The sequence below is a fragment of the Castor canadensis genome, chromosome 4 (genome assembly GCF_047511655.1).
Source record: "Castor canadensis chromosome 4, mCasCan1.hap1v2, whole genome shotgun sequence".
NCBI classification, from domain to species: domain Eukaryota; kingdom Metazoa; phylum Chordata; class Mammalia; order Rodentia; family Castoridae; genus Castor; species Castor canadensis.
In genome coordinates, this window is record NC_133389.1 from 158,864,078 (window position 1) to 158,881,885 (window position 17,808).

The following is a 17,808-nucleotide window of genomic DNA, read 5'->3' on the forward strand; positions in this document are numbered from 1 at the left end:
ACATGTTCCTACTTATTAAGTGCTTGACTCATTATTGCTCTTATAACCTAAGATCTAAATCATAATTCCTATTCCAAGAAAAACATTTTTCAATGTTTTCTGGAATGTATATATGTTTGTAACCCTAACTTCTCTGAACTAAATAGGATTTGTGGGTGGGTTTGGAGTCATAACTACAGTGTATAATGTTTCAAGAGAAATGCCATCCAATTTCATAGTGACTCGGAAAGCTTTCCAAATAGATTCCTTCATGAGTTAGAAATTGTTTGTAGTTTTCAATAGAAACCTACTATCAAGAAGGAAAAAAGGAGGCTCTGAAGTCCACTAAGAAAAGAAGAAAAAGAAAAGTGCACCAAGACTTTTAATACAAAGTTATGTTTGCTGGTATTTTCTTTTCCTATAGAGTTGCATTTATTCTACATTTTATTCCTTGACTATTGCAAATTAGTTTTTGCAATGAAAGCACTAGAAGATTAATACTTTTTTTTTCTAAATTTGCTTCAACTAATAAAGTTGATACTATGTCATCTTAACATGCTCCCATTTTGGAAAGTATTTTAAAGTCATTGAAAAGAAGCAGAGCGAGGAGAAGTGGATCTTAGGTTTTAAGAAGTAATCATGCCTTATAAAGCTTTTAAGACATGATTTCCTTCTTTTCTCAGGTGATGAGCTTATCTCCAGCTCCCTTGTCTCTGCTAATCAAGGCAGCACCAATTCTGACAGAGGAGATGTATGGAGACATTCAGCCAGCTGCATGGGAGCTCCTACTCAGCATGGATGAGCACATGGCAGGGGCAGCAGGTGAAGAAAGACCACCAGGGCCCCTGCTCCATGGCCAACACTGGTCCAGGTGTTAAAATAAGAAAGAGGTGTATTCGTTTCATTTTAACTCCTAGGTCAGGTTGATGGCAATAGCTAAAAGTCTAGACCAAGGAAGCCCAGGTTTTGAGTGCTTCCTTCCCATTTCACTATGTGTTTGCACAAGAGCAGTAGATCTCCCTCAGGTTGTGTGTTAGTCATCTGTCTACCAAAATACCTGACATAGTCAACCTATAAGCAGCAAAGATTGCTTTGGCTCAGCCTCAGACCACAGTCCTCCTTCCTATGCCTCATGTATAGCTTGGTTTACAGGTGTGTGCCACCACACCCAGTTTATTGATGAGATAGGTTTCCACTTACTTTTTGCCCAGGGTGGCCTCAAACCATGATCCTCCCAATGTTTACCTCCTCAGTAGCTGAGATTATAGGCATGAGCTCTTGTGCATGGCACTCTGGGAAGACTATAACCATTTCCAAGAAAGTCTATTTCTCTATGTAATTTTGGCATTCCCTTTTCTGTGAGAGCCAAAGGAAGCTCTACTTAGAATGAGTTATTCCACTGAGCCATCATGCTGTCATTGTTTTTGCACCAGCTATTGGATGACTGTGGGTGGAACAATGAATAATATTGGTTTCCAGTTGCTAAAACAAGATTGACTTTGACCAGCACATAGGACCTGTCTCTATTAGTTCAGGAGGTAGAAGTTTGCTCTTCTACCTAACCCCAGAAATCCAGCAGAATCTAAACATGTGTAGCTGACAAATTGTTGACTGTGTGCAGCTGCCATGTTCCTGCTGTGTGCAGTGAAGGTCCCTGAGGCTGTCTCAGACATGCTGATGTCAGAGTTCCACCACCCAGAAACTGTGCAGAGACTAAACGCTGTCCTCAAGTTCCACACACTCTGGAGGTTTCGCTATCAGGTCTGGCCCCGCATGGAGGAGGGAGCGCAGCAGATTTTTAAGGTGAGAGATACTTCCCATTGGGAATTAGATTACCAAAATCAACCTAAGCTTATTTAAATGCTTCTCTCTCTCTCTCTCTCTCTCTCTCTCTCTCTCTCTCTCTCTCTCTCTCTCATTATATAAGTAAATATAACATGAATGCATTCTGGTTATTAAAAATAACTTAAATACAGAAGAATGTACAGTAAGAAAATCAAATCTCTTGCCTAGCATGTGCAAGGCCCTGGGTTTAATTCTCAACACCACAAAGAAAGAAAATGAAGTCTCTGTAATCCTCAAAATCTTTCTACTTTCCCCAGAAGTAAGCACATAGAAGTTGGAGTTGTAACCTTCCAGGCATTTTGCTATTTGCACACATATAGATGTTCTGGAGAGGATACAAAGATTAGCACAATTAAAGATCACTTGGTTGAAACCCTTCATTTTACTGGTATGTTTCATCTTGTGCTCTATAACAGAAAATCTTGGAAGACAGCAATTTTCTTTGATGTCTACTTGTTCTTTGAGGAGGAACTTCCTTAACACCTGCTAAAGACAGGTTGTGACTCACCTCATTCTTCTGATATCAACAGATCCCACCTCCCAGTATAAACTTCACCCTGCCCTCTCCTGTGCTTGGCATGCCATCTGTCCCAATGTTTGATCCTCCGTGGGTCCCTCAGTGCAGCGGAAGTGTACAGGACCCCATTAATGAAGACCAGTCTGTGAGTAACGAGCATCTTCTTTCTCATACCTCCAGGTTATGTGGAGTGTGTGTAAAACAGAAGAGCAATGAGTATTTTCATAAGAATGGAATAACAACATAGAGAACCACCCACCGAGGTCTTTATTCTTCTGAATAGTAAGGACTAATATCTGATAGTAAACATTTTCAGACTTCCAAGCCACCAGTTTTGTTTTATAATCAAATCAGTAACTACCTTATCAAACTGTTAAAAAAACATTAGGCCAAAGTGAGCACTCCTATTATTTATAAAACAAACTTTCATTTAAGCTGTAATATATAAGCTCCCTGAAAGTTAAGGGTATTGACCCTGCAAGAGTAAGAAAAAGGAAAGAGTTGGCATCTCTTGCTTGTTTGTTCCTCATTTTGCTGGTCATCAGTATCACCATAACGCGACCCTGAGAATTCAGGTCTTATGCCTGTCTTATAAGTCACTCCTGCATGTAATCTAACTATAAACTCATAGAACCCAGCTTATTCACAGATAAAAACCAAGAATATGTACTTTTTGAAAAGCAATAAATCTTCAAAAGATGCCTTCATCACCTATTGAGCAGAATTTTTCTAAATTAAGAATAATGTTAAAAATGTAAAATAAAGCAAAAATAGGAACGGAACATTTCTTGTGCAAAGCCATAATTATTTCCTTGAATAATTTCCCATGGAATTTATAGCAATTTGGCATGTAAATATTAAAGATTTTTTGATACATCTCACAAAAGACCCCCCAGCAAGACTATACCCTGTACCTCACACCTTTTACTTTATGCAAAAGTATGTTTTCTATTCTAATTAACTTGTGTGTTACTTCTTTAATTGATACTTCAGTAAATAAAAATTACTTTGAAAAAGTTGAATACATGAAGTTGGACATTTTCACAAACACAGATTTTCTAGGCAATTGCAATTTTCTTTGGAGAACTGTTTATTTGAACATTGTGGGTAAACCATCACAATGTGCATAGTCCATTTCAATTGTGGGTAAACCATCACAATGTGCATAGTCTATTTCAATTCTTTCACATACAGTATCTTCTGGTCCACATACAGTATCTATTGGTCCTGTGCCAAGGAGAAAGGCACAGCTGTTTCTTCTCCCAGATGTGCAGTAATTCCAGCATCTAAACCATAGCATAAAGATCATTGACTTCTCTCCCACACAGGTGACAGGTTCCTTTGAGCCCACCAACTCTCCTTCCCTACAATGGATTCAAAACTACGTTCCCTGATTCTATATCCAGTATTCTTTCTCTCATTGCACAATTCTTATTTAGGCCTTACAATAAAACCAGTTTAGCCACCTGGCTCTCAAAATGAATTGCTGTGTGGCCTATCAAATGCTTTTAACTGCTGTTGTGTTATTTGTCACAATAAACCATTAATCTCAAGTTAATATCCTACAAAATGGGGCTTATAGAATGAAGCCCTTTAGAAGAGCAGCCAAGATCTTCTGTCCATCTCTAGAACCTTATATGATGGTAGGCCAACAAAAAGGTATGGAATTGTGGATATTACTTCCAATTGATGATGAAGAACTCCAGTGGTCACTCCCATGCTCTGAGACCACTGACCAAAACTCTTGCTGCTGTCTCACCATTAGCATCATGACTAATGAAGGTATAAGTAGAAGGGCCAGTTTGCTGAGCTAATCTCTTCTTTATTTTCCTTGTGTTTTGCTGTTGAAGAGGGGGTTGCTCTTAATAGTTTCTCCTTATGCCTTTTCCCCTAAATAAAGAGTCAAATGTTGTATTCAACCTGAGTAACACTAGCAACTTTCCCGGTTTCCATTCAGTAACTTTGTTTCCATAAAATATTTACAGTGTATCACTGTATTTATCTACAAATGTTATTTACAGTGTGGTAAAAATGAAATAAATCAAGTAGCTAGTTTATGTGAGAGATGTTTCTCTCTCATTCTCCTTACCATTATTCTGACATTCTATTTTATTAGCCTAATGTAATAAATGTCCTACATTTAAAGCCAGGTAAAAAAAATTTGGATTAATTTTTATTTGCTCTTAGTGTTTAAAGAGTGAATCATTAATATCACCTCAATTCCTAAAGTTGAAACAGAATCATTTCCAAGAATTAAACATTCTTGAAGAATTATTTTCTCTCTCTTTTTTTTTTTTTTTTTGGTAGTACTGGGGTTTGAACTCAGGGCCTTGCACTTGCTAGGCTTGTACTCTATATTATTTGATCCATGCCCCCAGCCCCAAGAATTATTTTGATTAAATGAAAAAGAAAGTCACCGACTTTAGAAAATTAGTAGAAATATAAATAAATAAATAAGTCTCATGAAGCTAGATAATGGATACCCTACCATTTCTTGAGGACAAACTAATCACCTCTATGTAATTCATTGGATCGTTCTTTCTACCTATGACCTTACAAGAAGAGTTGCTGCTACATAAACTTGCCTTCGTGTCTCCACAGAAATCCTTTTCAGCCCGAGCTGTGTCCCGCTCCCATCAAAGGGCAGAACACATCTTAAAGAACTTGCAGCAGGAGGAGGAGAAGAAACGTCTTGGTCGAGAAGCCAGCCTCATCACCGCCATCCCTATCACACAGGAGGCTTGCTACGAGCCCACCTGTACCCCCAGCTCAGAGCCGGAAGAAGAAGGTGCCCTTTATACCTGGACCTCCTGGGGGGCTATGTAACAGGGAAGGACTTGCTTTGAAATAAAAAAAATAGAAAAATTGTTTTCTAAAGTTTAGAGTGGGCTTATTTTCAGAGGAGTTTGTTAGTCATATAGAACCAATCTGATAATGGACCATGATTCAGGAAAGAGCTGACTCCAGAATGCATATTTAAATAAATGCAGCCAATCTTCCACTATTAAAAATGGGGTTAGTCCACTAGCTATTTTCAAACATCATAAATATGGAGTTGTGGGTTGATATCAGAAAATGATTTATGAACCATTCTATATTCAGTGATTCTCTGCCCTGCTTTTTGGGAAGAATTTTCTTTTTCTATAGAAGTTTTTTGGGGTTTTTGTTGTTGTTTCTTTCTTTTTCCTTTCCTGAGTACACTCTAAGTTACTTAAGTCTTATTTTCTGAGAACACTATACACTTGTGATCTAAGTACAACCATTTCTGTGACAGTGATAAATTTATATGATAAAGCCCAAGTTCACATTCCCCATTTTTTTTGCCAGTAGAAGAAGTCACCCATCTGGCATCCCGTCGGCTGTCTGTGAGCCCTTCCTGTACCTCCAGCACTTCCCACAGGAACTACTCCTTTCGCCGAGGGTCAGTCTGGTCAGTGCGCTCAGCAGTCAGTGCCGAAGGTGTGTCCTCTTGCAAATGTGTTGTCTCTTTTGTTGTTGCTTTGAGACAGTCTCACCCTGTAGCCCAGGCTGGCCTTAAACTCATGATCTTCCTGCTCCTGGCCCGAGTGTTGGATTACAGCCGCGCACCACCATGCCCAGTGCATGTGTTCTTTATTCTTTGTGACTTCTGGTTTTGAAACATTTTTCAAATTAGTAGCATTATATTCATTACACTGTCTTATTAACTTGTTTGATGAGTTAAAGTTCTAAAAAATGAAAAATTAGATGTAGTGGAGTCCTAAAAAGTGCATTGTTGATTTAACCCAGGAATTGTCATTTTTAAGTTGGCCCTATTTTAATCACACCATGTGTATTCGCATTGCTGAGGCTTCATAGACAGCTGTTGGACTGAGCCTTTATCATGTTAAGGAAGTTCCCTTCAGTTCCTAAACTTTTATTGTTTTAATCACAAAAGAATGCTGGGTTTTCTGCATCCATTGACATTTTCATGTGTTTTTTCTTCATTCTATTAACACAGTCACTACATTGACTTTCATATGTTGAGCCAACCTTGTATTTCCAAAACAAACTCCATTTGTTCATAGTACATAATATTTTTATGTAGTTCTAGACTCAATCTGATATTTTGATGAATATTTTTACATCTTAGTTCAGTGGAGAGATTGGTCTGTAGTTTTCAATTCTTGTGATGTCATTGTCTAATTTTAGACTCAGACCAATATTGACTTCATAGAATAATTTGTGAAGTGTTCCCTTCTATTGTTATAGATGTGTTTGTGAACAACTGATGTTAATTTTTCTTTAACTGTTTGGTAGAATTGGTGAGCTTTCCTTTATGGAAAGTTTTCTTTTGTTACTCTATCAATCCTTTTACTGGATATAAGTCTATTCATATTTTCCATTTCTTCCCTAGTTAACTCTGATAGTTGCTTCTTTCTAGGGACTTATATTTTTAATATATATTCTCCAACTTGTGTACAGTTGTTTACAATTTTCCCTTAAAATCCTCATTATTTCAGTATGCTTGGTAGTGATGTCCCCTCTTTTATCCCCAATTTCAGGAAACTAAGTCATCTTTACTTTTTCTCTCTCAGCTGGGTAAAGGCTTATCAATTTTCTCAGTCTTTTCAAAGAATCAAATTTTTATTTCATTAATTTTTCTCTAATGTTATTATACTTTATGTTTCCTTATTTTCACACTAATATGTTCTCTCTGTGTTTGCATTTTCTTGAAGTAGAAGTTTAAGTTATTGATTTGAGACCTTCATTATTTTTTAATGTATGCATATACAGCTATGTTTTTCCCTCTAAGCACTGGTAGATAACTCTCCAGTGTTTTTGTATGTTGTGTTTTTATTTTCAGATATCTCAAAAATATTTTTTAAATTCCCCTGTGGTTTATTATTTGACCCATTGGTTGTTTAAGATCAAGTTATCTAATTTCCACATATTTGTGAATCTTCAAATTTTTCTACTATTGTTGATATCCATTATAGTCAGAGAACACACATTGTATGATTTGGGTTTTTTAATTTATTAAGGTTGTTTTATTACATATACTCTGGAAAATAATGCTTTATTTGTAGGTATTTGTTAGGTCTAGTTGGTTTATAATGTTGTTCAGTCTTCTACTTCTTTGTTAAATTCTCTTTGGTTGTTCTATTATTGCAAGTGAGTTTTTTCCTCCCTCTCATTGTATAAGTTCTTGCTTCCTATGTTTTAGGACTCTGTTATTAAGTGCCTATGTGTGTATAATTATAACATGTTCTTCCTTGCCCTTAGTAAAAATTTTCTTTAAGTATACTTTGTCCAATGTTAACATAGCCATTCCAACTTTCTTTTGATTATTGTCCACATGACATATCTGTTTCTTTTCTTTTTCCTTTCATCTTACTTTGTATTTGAAGCTAAATTATGACTCTTAAAGATAACATGTATTTGAGTCTTGTTCATATATTTATTTTTTATCCATTCCACTAATTCTGCATTTTGATTAGAGTATTTAATCCATTTCTATTTAATTATGGATAAACTGAGACTTATATTTGCCATTTTAAAATATAAAATATTTCACATGGGAGACATAGTTTTTATTTTACCTTCTCATGTTTTATAGAACATTTATGTATACTGAAATAGATCATATTTATAATGCCAATTAAAATTATTGTCTAATAAGCCCCACATCTAAGTTCTTCTTATGAACAGTTTTGTCTGTTTTCCTTCCTTATATGGGCAGTATTTTCTTGATTCTTTGCATGTCTCATAATTTTTTATTGAAAAATAATTTAAATTATACAATGTGGCATCTCTTTTAATCAGATGTCCCCTTTCTTCCTCAGTTTTTGTTGTTGCTGGTAGTTGTTGTATTACTATTTGTTTGGTTATTGACTTTCTGGGACTAATTTTATAAAGTTTGTATGCTTTGTTGAGTGTGATCACTGAAATCTATTGTCAATTAGATTCATGGTCAGATAATGATTATACAGAGGTGTTGTTTGTTTGTTTTGTTTTGTTTTTTTTTGAGATGAGGTCTTTCCATATTGTCCAAGCTACTCTTTAGCTCAAGTAATTCTGATGCCTCAGCCTTTCAAGTAACTGGGACTTTAGGTTCATGCTACCAGCTTTTAGACAGAGATTTTTCTTAAATTGCTTTAATTAATGAATCTCCCAACTTTTGCTGAGGGGACCTGTAGAAATATTGAGGCACACCTTCAATGCTACAGTAGGTTAAAGCTCTGCTTTAGCCTTCACTTTTTCACTTTCTGTTTGTGCAAAGTTTAAAGGTCAACCAAAATGAGAGATTAGGACCATCTTAGGTCTGTTGTGGTCATGTACACATCCCTACACATGCATGCAGTCATCTAGATACCAGGAAAATGACAGAGATTTACGTCGCCCTATAGAAATCTCATTCCCAGATTTTCCTTTTAAGTTGTTTTGTCAACTTCTTATTCCAACTATCAGAAACACCTGAGGCAGCTGCATTATAAAACCTTTGGACTAATATGTTTTTAGCAAATACGCTGGGTACAGAGCTGTTTGCACTAAGTACACTGTGTGAAGCAGGTCAAAAAAAAAATTCCTTGAGAATTACTTTTCCAGCCAGCCACTAGACTGGTCAAGCAGTGACAGTTTTCTGGTAAGGCTGTTAGGGAACACCAAACTTGTTCTAACTTCCTCTCCCATTCCCCAGTGGCTGTTAATCTGCTGGTTTTCATATCTACCATTGGGGTGGAATTGTTTATTTTCAAGGCTACCAAGGAACTGGGATAGCAGGAGGTGTATAGGGCAAGTTCAAAAGCCAGAAATATCACTGATATCATCCAGATCTACCTTTTTGTTTTTAATAAACATTCCTTAAATTGTTCCAAACTTTCAGTTAATTTCAAAAGTTCAGAGAAAGGTTGTTTTAGCTGTACTTACAGATGTTCTCATTCCTTGTGTGGCGAAAGTATTTTGGAATCTTCACTGTGTCATTCCGGAAGTGCTTCCCCAGTGTATCTACATATTTTTAAAAAGATTTCTACATGCATCTTGTGTGAATCAAGAATTAAAAAACAGCTAAGTGAATCTGCCCGTCCTTCATAGGAACTCCAAAATCCCAAATAGCCACTTGTTGAAATATGAGAATCAAAGCCTGAGGATTCTTTAGTACTTTAGAAAAATGACTTCTTTTGTATTAATAAGAAAAATTACTTTATTTATAGGCTGTTAAAAACCTTTCTTACCTTCCTTGATTACTACATCTAAGCCCTTTCTTTTATTCCTACATAAAATAATTATTATGAATTTATTGTCAATTGTATTTATCAATGAAGATGAGAACATTAATGTAAGTAGACTGTGTTATTCATATCAGAGATATGAAAGTGTGTGTACTTTCTGCTTACCCTTTTCATGTGTGTGTATCATAAACACTCAAATACATGCAACCAGTTGCCTCTGAAAAATGTCTTACCTCCACTTAGAATTCTGTCTTCTCTGATTTCATATCATGAGCTGCTCCACCTGCTCTGGAATGCCTATGATGCTCTTTCTTTACAAAACAAGAATAATGATAGTACTTGGGAAGTGAACTGATTTTGTTGTTTGTTTTAACACATAGGAGAGACTCTGTAAAAATTCACCTTTTTAAAAACTCCAGTATTTTCTTACTGTTGCAAGGCTTATACTGTTCAATAGGTAAGATTTGAACTGAAAGCAAAATGTTGCATTAGAATTACATTACTAAGAAAAACACTGTTTTTGTCTATCCTTTCAGATGAGGAACACACCACTGAACATACACCAAATCACCATGTGCCTCAGCCCCCACAAGCAGTATTCCCAGCATGCATCTGTGCAGCTGTACTTCCCATAGTTCATTTAATGGAGGATGGTGAGGTGCGGGAAGATGGAGTAGCAGGTACACTTTTGACTGCTTAAACCTTCAGTTGACTTTCATAAGCTGTTCATCTGACAGAAAATTGTAGATAGCTCTTGAACACATTATCTATTGACCACTTATTATATTATTTTATGCAAATGTTATAATTATAGGTTTATAGCATACCATACCATCACTTTCTCCATCTCCATATCCTATACTTTTATGACCAAGATATTGCATTTATGTATATCATTGCATAAACATTGTTTATGACCAGGAAGTAGAAACTTATTTGGACACATGGAAATCAAACAATGAGTTTCTCCACTTCAGGAGTCTTAGCTATTAATTTGATCCCACCACAGCCATCTATTGCTACATGATTGCCTTTCCCAGAAGTACTTCCTAAAGAGGAAAATGGCAACATGAAATGATAAGCTAGGAATAACGATAAGCCATGTTTGTGACAGACAAAAGGTTAATATTTTTAATGTTAAAACTCAATAATGGGTTTTAAAACCCCATAGGAAAATAGACAAAGGATATAAACAGTCTATTGGCCAATAAAACCTGTAAGCAATATGAAATCTAACATTTCAGTTCCAAACTGGCAAAGATTATTTTAAATAAAAATACTGATAGTTGGTAAAGAGGCAAGGAAAAGGAAAAAGAGCATCCTTACACTTGGCTAATGAATAAATTCAGTGCAAGCATTCTAGAACACTTTCACAATGTGGATCAAAAACCCTTAAAGTGTAAACCACTTTGACCGAGAACTGATTTCTAGCAATTTTCTAAAGCAATAGCTAAGCTCTGTATGAAGGTTTATGAAGGACATTGTACACTGGGCATTTTATAAAGTAACAAATATTTGAAAAGAATTTAAAAGCCCAACAAAAGACAGTTAATCTTATTATGAATCATTCTGTACTCATTAGAAATCACATTATAGAATGCTAACGTAAATTGCTTGTATTTTAAACCAAAATATATTTTCAAACACCAAATAATTACTTTAGGAATATATCTATAAAATAAGCAATGAAATTCCACTTTAATTTAATAGAGTGACTGCTGCTAATATTAGAGTAGCTGCCACAGCAGGGACAATAGCATATGTTCACAAAGGTATTCTTTGCAAAGCAATGCTAATACCTAAAGATCATCCTGCATTTTTTCCTTTCCTTTTCTTTACATGTGAAAATGTTCAGTGACAACAATTAAAAAAAAAAAAAGCATGCACCTTTCAGTAGAAAAAGTGTTCAGAGAACCTTTTTAAGGAAAAAATGAGAGACAAATGAAAGCTTAGTAAATTGTATGAATACTTTATCTGATCAATGTATCTCCATTAAAGACAAATGTTCGATGTCCTTTCTCTCCTAAAGTAAGTGCTGTGGCCCAGCAAGTCTTGTGGAACTGTCTAATTGAAGATCCATCAACAGTTCTTCGACATTTTCTGGAAAAACTGACCATCAGCAATAGACAAGTAAATCCTTCTTCCTTTATAGTGAATCCTCGAGAGTGAACACTCAGTAGTGCTGTGCAAGCAGCATCGATGTCCTCTGACACACAGCAATAAGTACTTGTTAAGTAATGATCATGGTGGACAATATTAAATTTGGCTCTTTTTAAAATTACTCTATTAATTAATGTCTCCGTATAGGTGTGGTGCATTGCTAGTGACGCAAGATTCTCAATACTTTAAATAAAGATTAAATTCAGCATAATGTTTTTAGCTTTGTTATTCATTTATTGAATTCTGATTGCTTTGCAGCTGGTAGTACAGGTAGAATTACTAGCCAAAAACTTCCCATTAACCAAAAACCTAATTTTCACTCTGCCCAGCATGATGCCTAATAAAAGTAATTTGGACAATGAAAAAATACACAGATGATTAAAAATTATTTGTTCATTTATGTTGTGGTTTCATTCAACAGATTAGGTTTAGGGACTGGGCATGGTGACTGGGCATGCCTACGATCCCAGCTGCTTGGGTGGTAGAGATCTGGAGGATTGCAGTTCAAAATTAGTTCAGGCAGGGCTGGGATGTAGCTCAGTGGTACAGCGCTTGCCTAGCATGCCTGAGGCCCTGGGTTCGATCCCAGCACCAAAAAAGAAAAAGACAAAAAAAAAAAAAAATTAGTTCAGGCAAAAAGTTAGTGAGACCACCACCACCACCCATCCCAACAAATAAGCCAGGCATGGTGGTACACACTCATCCCAGCTATGTCAGAGGCACAGGTAGGGGCCCAGCCCAGGCAAAAGGGGAGACCCTATCTAAAAAACAATCTAAAGCAAAAAGTGCTGAAGGCATGATTTAAGTGCCAGAGCACTTGCCTACCAAGCAAAAGGCTCAAACCCTAGTACTAAAAAAAAAAAATTAGATCTAGTTTTTTTAAAGTATAAGATTAATTAATTATAGCCTTTTCAATTTATCCTCCCTTGGCTTCACTTTATCTCGTTGCCTGGAAACCTAGGAAACAGAATTATGGAGCTCAATAAACTGGATTTGCTTAACCGTTTCTCAGCATAGCTTCTCCTCACATTCCCATCACACCTGGAAGCCATGGCAAGGAGGTAATTGAATAGAGAGCCTGTGTGATTTGCCTCTGCGTTAGACACACTGAAAAGACGGTTGTCTGACAGCTGCTCAGTAATATTTACGTTAGTTCATATGAGAAAAGTTTTCCAGATAATTTCAATACTAGGACTCAAATATACTATAATAAAATGTTGAACTCAACTGAAATTAACACGTGGACAAAAGTAAGAAAAATTCCTCTTGATTTTTAAGAAATTAATTTTATTTCCTGCAGCATGGCAGCTGGATGACACATTAAACATTCTGCTCTTCTTTCAGGATGAGTTGATGTACATGCTACGCAAACTTCTCTTAAATATTGGAGACTTTCCTGCACAGACATCTCACATCCTTTTCAACTACTTGGTGAGTCTCAGCAGCTAATGGAATATGAATGTTCATTTCCAAATAGGATACAGGAGCATGAGAAAAGGATTTTAGGAGATTTTTTTTCCAATTTCCAGTAATTGTGTGACTGATAGTAAATCATGGGCAGATGAATTCACCACTGTTAGAATGGAGAAGCACAACATTTGGTATATGCATGTGGGGGATATTCAAATAATCAAATAATTCTCAGTTTCCTTGGTCTTCCTCCAGCATTATGTAACTTCCTTATGTTGGTTCATGTCATTTTTACTCATTTTTTCCCTTTTCCTATTTTGCTATTTAACACAGAGAGAGAGAGAGAGAGAGAGATCACACAGGTATTTCCCTTAGATAGAAAGTAATAGTGAGTGTATTTTTCCATGGCAACTATCTGTGGATTTACCTGTTTCTTTTACATCCCAAAAGAATATGCAGTTTGGCATGATAACTATGCTTTGAAATTGCACCTTAATCTAGGCAGACAGATGGCTGCATTAATGTCTCTGTTGGAAGAACTCCTTCTTTCTCTTATGATTGTCAAGGAAGTATCATGTATGTGCATATGTATCTGTAACAGAGTGATAAATTTAACTCACACTACAAATTCAACACACAGGGAATGTTTCTAATTCCTTGCTCTCATTTATGACTAATTTGGTCTTCCTCTGGAGTGCCCACTTGCTAGTTGGCAAGGGAAAAATATAAATGAGTGTCCAATCCAGTTCTAAGTTCAGCAAATACAAAACATAAATAGGACTTTTGGATAGTGTTCAGTCTGTCTTGCACAGAAATGCTTCATCTCTAGGAATCCCACTTCCTTCCCACTGCTTTCCTTTCTAAGAGCTACGAGAGACTGGGGAGAAAACAGACTTTAGCTCTATGTATGTCTCTTGTGTTTCCTCTGGCCACTCATTTATAAGACAGTATTCCTTGACTGGCAAAAGCTGAAGCCCATGACTGCTGTCACCTGAGGCCTGTCTGCTCCCTGGTGCTTGTTGGGAGACTCCCCTCAGTTCCTGTCAGTGTGGTAGCCTCCCCCTGAGTTTATCCATGGCTCTAGCATAGGAAGTCTCCTGGTTCAGCATCCCACTCAGTGACAGCAGCCTATGGCATTTCATCTGGAAAGCTCTCTTTCCAAGTGTGTCACTACTTCCAGGTCCTGTCTACGTCACACGAACACCTGGGTTAGGGACTCCCTCAGTTTAAGTATGGGCCTTGCCAAGTTTACATTGCATTGGGTTGGTATAGAAAGGTTCTCAGGTGAATTCCTGTTGGCAACCCATACAAAAACTGAAGGCAAGAGACCCTGTGTCACCCTCACCTGCCCAGGTATCTGCTCATTTCCCCAGGTCACTGGATAGGGAAATGCCTACCTGGACCATTCCTCTCCTCCACCCTTCAGTCCTGAGAACAGCAGATGACCATTTCATTTCTTTTCTGTTGTGGTCTCCTTCTGTCAACTCCAAATAAGCCTTAAAGTTGGACACGAGTAGGTAACTGATAAGGTAGCAGAGAAAAGAGCTGTCAATTGTACTTTGACCTTGCTGTAAAATCTTAGTTTGCATAAATATAAATTCCTTTCTTTGCATTTATGTCCAAACTAATCTTCTCCCGAGTTCCAGAATAATGGATGCTTTGGTAGATGAGGGAAAGACCTTGTTCTCAGAAAGGCAAAGTCATTTTTAAACCATTATCCACCGGATACACCTCTTTTTGTTCCTGATTATTATAGGTGTGCATGGCAGGAACATTGGGGACATTGACCCATCACTTGCAGACTCTGTTAGGGACATTTAAAGCCCTGCTTGACTTGCATATCTTTTGTGGGTATGCAAAGACTTTGGAAGGGGTTTGGTGTCCAGATAATTTTAATACTATAAATCTCAAAATCCTCAATGAACACATACCACCACTGTTTGAGCATGTCTGACACTCCAATCACCATTCTCCATCTGTACCCAAGGAAGGCCCACACCACCATCCCAGTTGTCATCACCTGGCTGTGCTGACAGCCTCGTCAGATGGAGAAGAACCTGAAGTACATAGTTTTAAGGAAGCCACATTGCTTTATCTTATTTTATTTTTATCATATTATTGTTGTACTGGGAGTACAGTGTGACATTTACAAAAGTGCTTACTTACAATGGATCTTATTTAAATTCACCCCCTCCGTCATTCTCCTTTATCCCCCCTTCCCTTTCTTAGAATATTTTCAGCAGGTCTTATTTTTCCATTTTCATACATGAATACATATATTTCCACCATATTCACCCTTCTCCACCCCTTCCTTATGCTCCCTGCCCCAAACACGCACACACACATACACACACTGCTTCTGACCCCCAGATAGGACCTTTCTTGTCCTTCATTTTTGAAAAAAAGACATTTTAGCTATATAGGGAGTTTCATTATGACATTTCCATGTGTATATGCATAATATCCCAAATTGGTTCATCCCCTTCATTTTTCTCCTTTGTACCTTAGTCCCCATCTTTTGGTGATTTCAACAGGTTTTAAAATTCTATATTCATTCTTGCACAGAAAATACATTAACCTTATTCATCTTCTTTACTTCCTTCTTTTTCCCTCCCCCTGTCATTAGTGCTCCTTTTAGTGTGACTTGTTTTTCATTCCTGTTCTTCATTGTTTAGGTGTCTGTTCATTGTTCAGTGGATTTTTGCCTTGGTATTACACCTGTATATCCATTTTGCTTAATTCAGTGTAACCCCCCTCCACTGAATTTCCTTGCCCTTTTCCCCCATCCTGTGTTGTTTAACAGCTTTTTGTGTGTAGTCATCGATCAAAGTACTTTTAACCCACTGGATTTGCCAGCTTTTCCATCTTTAATACATTTCTGCTAAAGGTGAGGTTTGGTCCTCTTTAGGATACTTAGCATCCAGAACCACCAAAGCAGATTAGCTTGGTGACACTGATTCTTTCAACTTAACTGGAAAGTTTGCCAGGACTACCAAATTTTTCAAGAACCACTGGATGGCTAGAACCTACAATTTTTAAAAAAGAATATTATATTCTTTTGTTCTGATTTTGTTGTGTACTGTTGAATAAAATAATCAAAAGCTGTTTCATCAAATGTACTAATAATACTCAGTCCTCATCTTATTTTAAAGTGTGGAATGTTAAACACATTCTACTTAAAAATGAACTCCTATTTGAAAATAATTTTTTTTTGCAGTGCAGAGTGATAAGACATTTTAAATGTGAACTTTAAAATGTGAAAAAGGGCTTATTTTTTCAGGATTATTTTAAAGGACCTGCAAGCAAAAATTTTGAGTATACTGACTTCGCCAAGCAGATGGCTCCCAAGTTCAGACTATTAAGCATATTAGACTCTTCACTGCAAATTGTGTGTAGGCAAACATCACACAGACTAATTTTTTACGGTCTAAGTTCCTGAGTTACTAAGTGACATGATGTCTGCAAAATGATGTTCTGCCTTCTTCTTAAGAATTCTTTTTTTAATGATGCAAGAAAGCATACAGAAGCCTGGCTGTCAGTTTTCTACTTGTGCAGAGTCCAATTTCTGCCACTGGAAGTGTAAGAGTAGCATTTGAGCAGAGTAGGAAGGTGCAGACAAAGATTTAATTTAAACAAAGAAAAGCCAAAGAAATGAGAATGTGAGCTCAGGATTGCTGCCGCTTTGTGACTTTCAGGTGGGATTAATCATGTATTTCGTGCGAACCCCCTGTGAGTGGGGGATGGATGCCATTTCTGCCACTCTGACTTTCCTGTGGGAGGTGGTCGGGTATGTGGAAGGCCTTTTCTTCAAAGACCTCAAGCAGACGATGAAGAAAGAGCAATGTGAAGTAAAGCTCCTGGTGACTGCTTCCATGCCAGGTAACACAAACCAACAAACAGACGTAAACGTAAACGGCTCCTTGAAAGACTCCTTCATTCATGAGGAAACTTTGAGTCTTAACTCCTAAAATTATTTGAGTCCATCAAAGAATTTTCATTTAATCTAATCAAAAGAAATATAATAGAGCCTTTAAAACATCAGGAGCTGCCAGATGAAAAAGGAGACACCAGAACCAAGTCCGGGGGAATCAGTCCTTGAAGGGCAGCCAAGGTTAAAAATTTATTTAACTTTATCACACAGGGCCAGCTGAACTGAGATCCCTTTTGAGTGAATTTTTGGCACTGAGATGAGAATGATATTGTTTTCATGGCATGGCTTTTTTAACTCAATGAGAGGCGGCTTTATGAAAAATTGGAAAAGGCAAAGCAGGAAGAGGGAGGATCACAAAAGAAAATGACGTGTGATATGAACTCTTCGTGCAGTTCCTTTTCACTTCACATAGCTCGTTTGTCCTTAAGATGAACAAGTCTTTATTCTTGTTCAGTGACTACGAAACTGTGAGATGATGCATGTATTGAAACAAAGAGAAAGACAATATCATAAGTAATGAGAACACAAGTTCTGGCAGCAAAGGAGCCTGTATTAAGATTGGTACTGACATTTATTAGCTATTTAATAGAAGCTGTGAAAAAGAACACCATTTTTCAAAGCTTCCTTTCCTCATGTGTGAAATAGGAATATGATCCATACAGCAGAATTACGAGGAATAAATGATCAGCACATAAAATACTTTCTGCCTCGCCTGATTCATGATAAGCATTCAAAAATGACAGTTTGATATGTATGTGTTCAGTAGAGTAGCTTAA

General features: G+C 36.9%; 1 protein-coding gene across 5 annotated transcripts in view; it reads left to right on the plus strand.

Annotated features, from left to right (window-relative positions):
• Unc80 (unc-80 homolog, NALCN channel complex subunit) overlaps positions 1-17,808 on the plus strand; it is a 201,098-nt gene that overhangs the window by 118,693 nt on the left and 64,597 nt on the right. For 4 of the 5 annotated variants that reach the window (XM_074071616.1, XM_074071619.1, XM_074071617.1 and 1 more), the window contains 9 exons: positions 663-801; positions 1,601-1,782; positions 2,355-2,486; positions 4,943-5,129; positions 5,669-5,800; positions 10,068-10,211; positions 11,561-11,661; positions 13,036-13,122; positions 16,797-16,980. In XM_074071616.1, coding sequence (XP_073927717.1) covers positions 663-801; positions 1,601-1,782; positions 2,355-2,486; positions 4,943-5,129; positions 5,669-5,800; positions 10,068-10,211; positions 11,561-11,661; positions 13,036-13,122; positions 16,797-16,980 — 1,288 coding nt within the window. The remainder of the gene's footprint in view (positions 1-662; positions 802-1,600; positions 1,783-2,354; positions 2,487-4,942; positions 5,130-5,668; positions 5,801-10,067; positions 10,212-11,560; positions 11,662-13,035; positions 13,123-16,796; positions 16,981-17,808) is intronic. The other variant, XM_074071618.1, reaches the window with a different exon arrangement.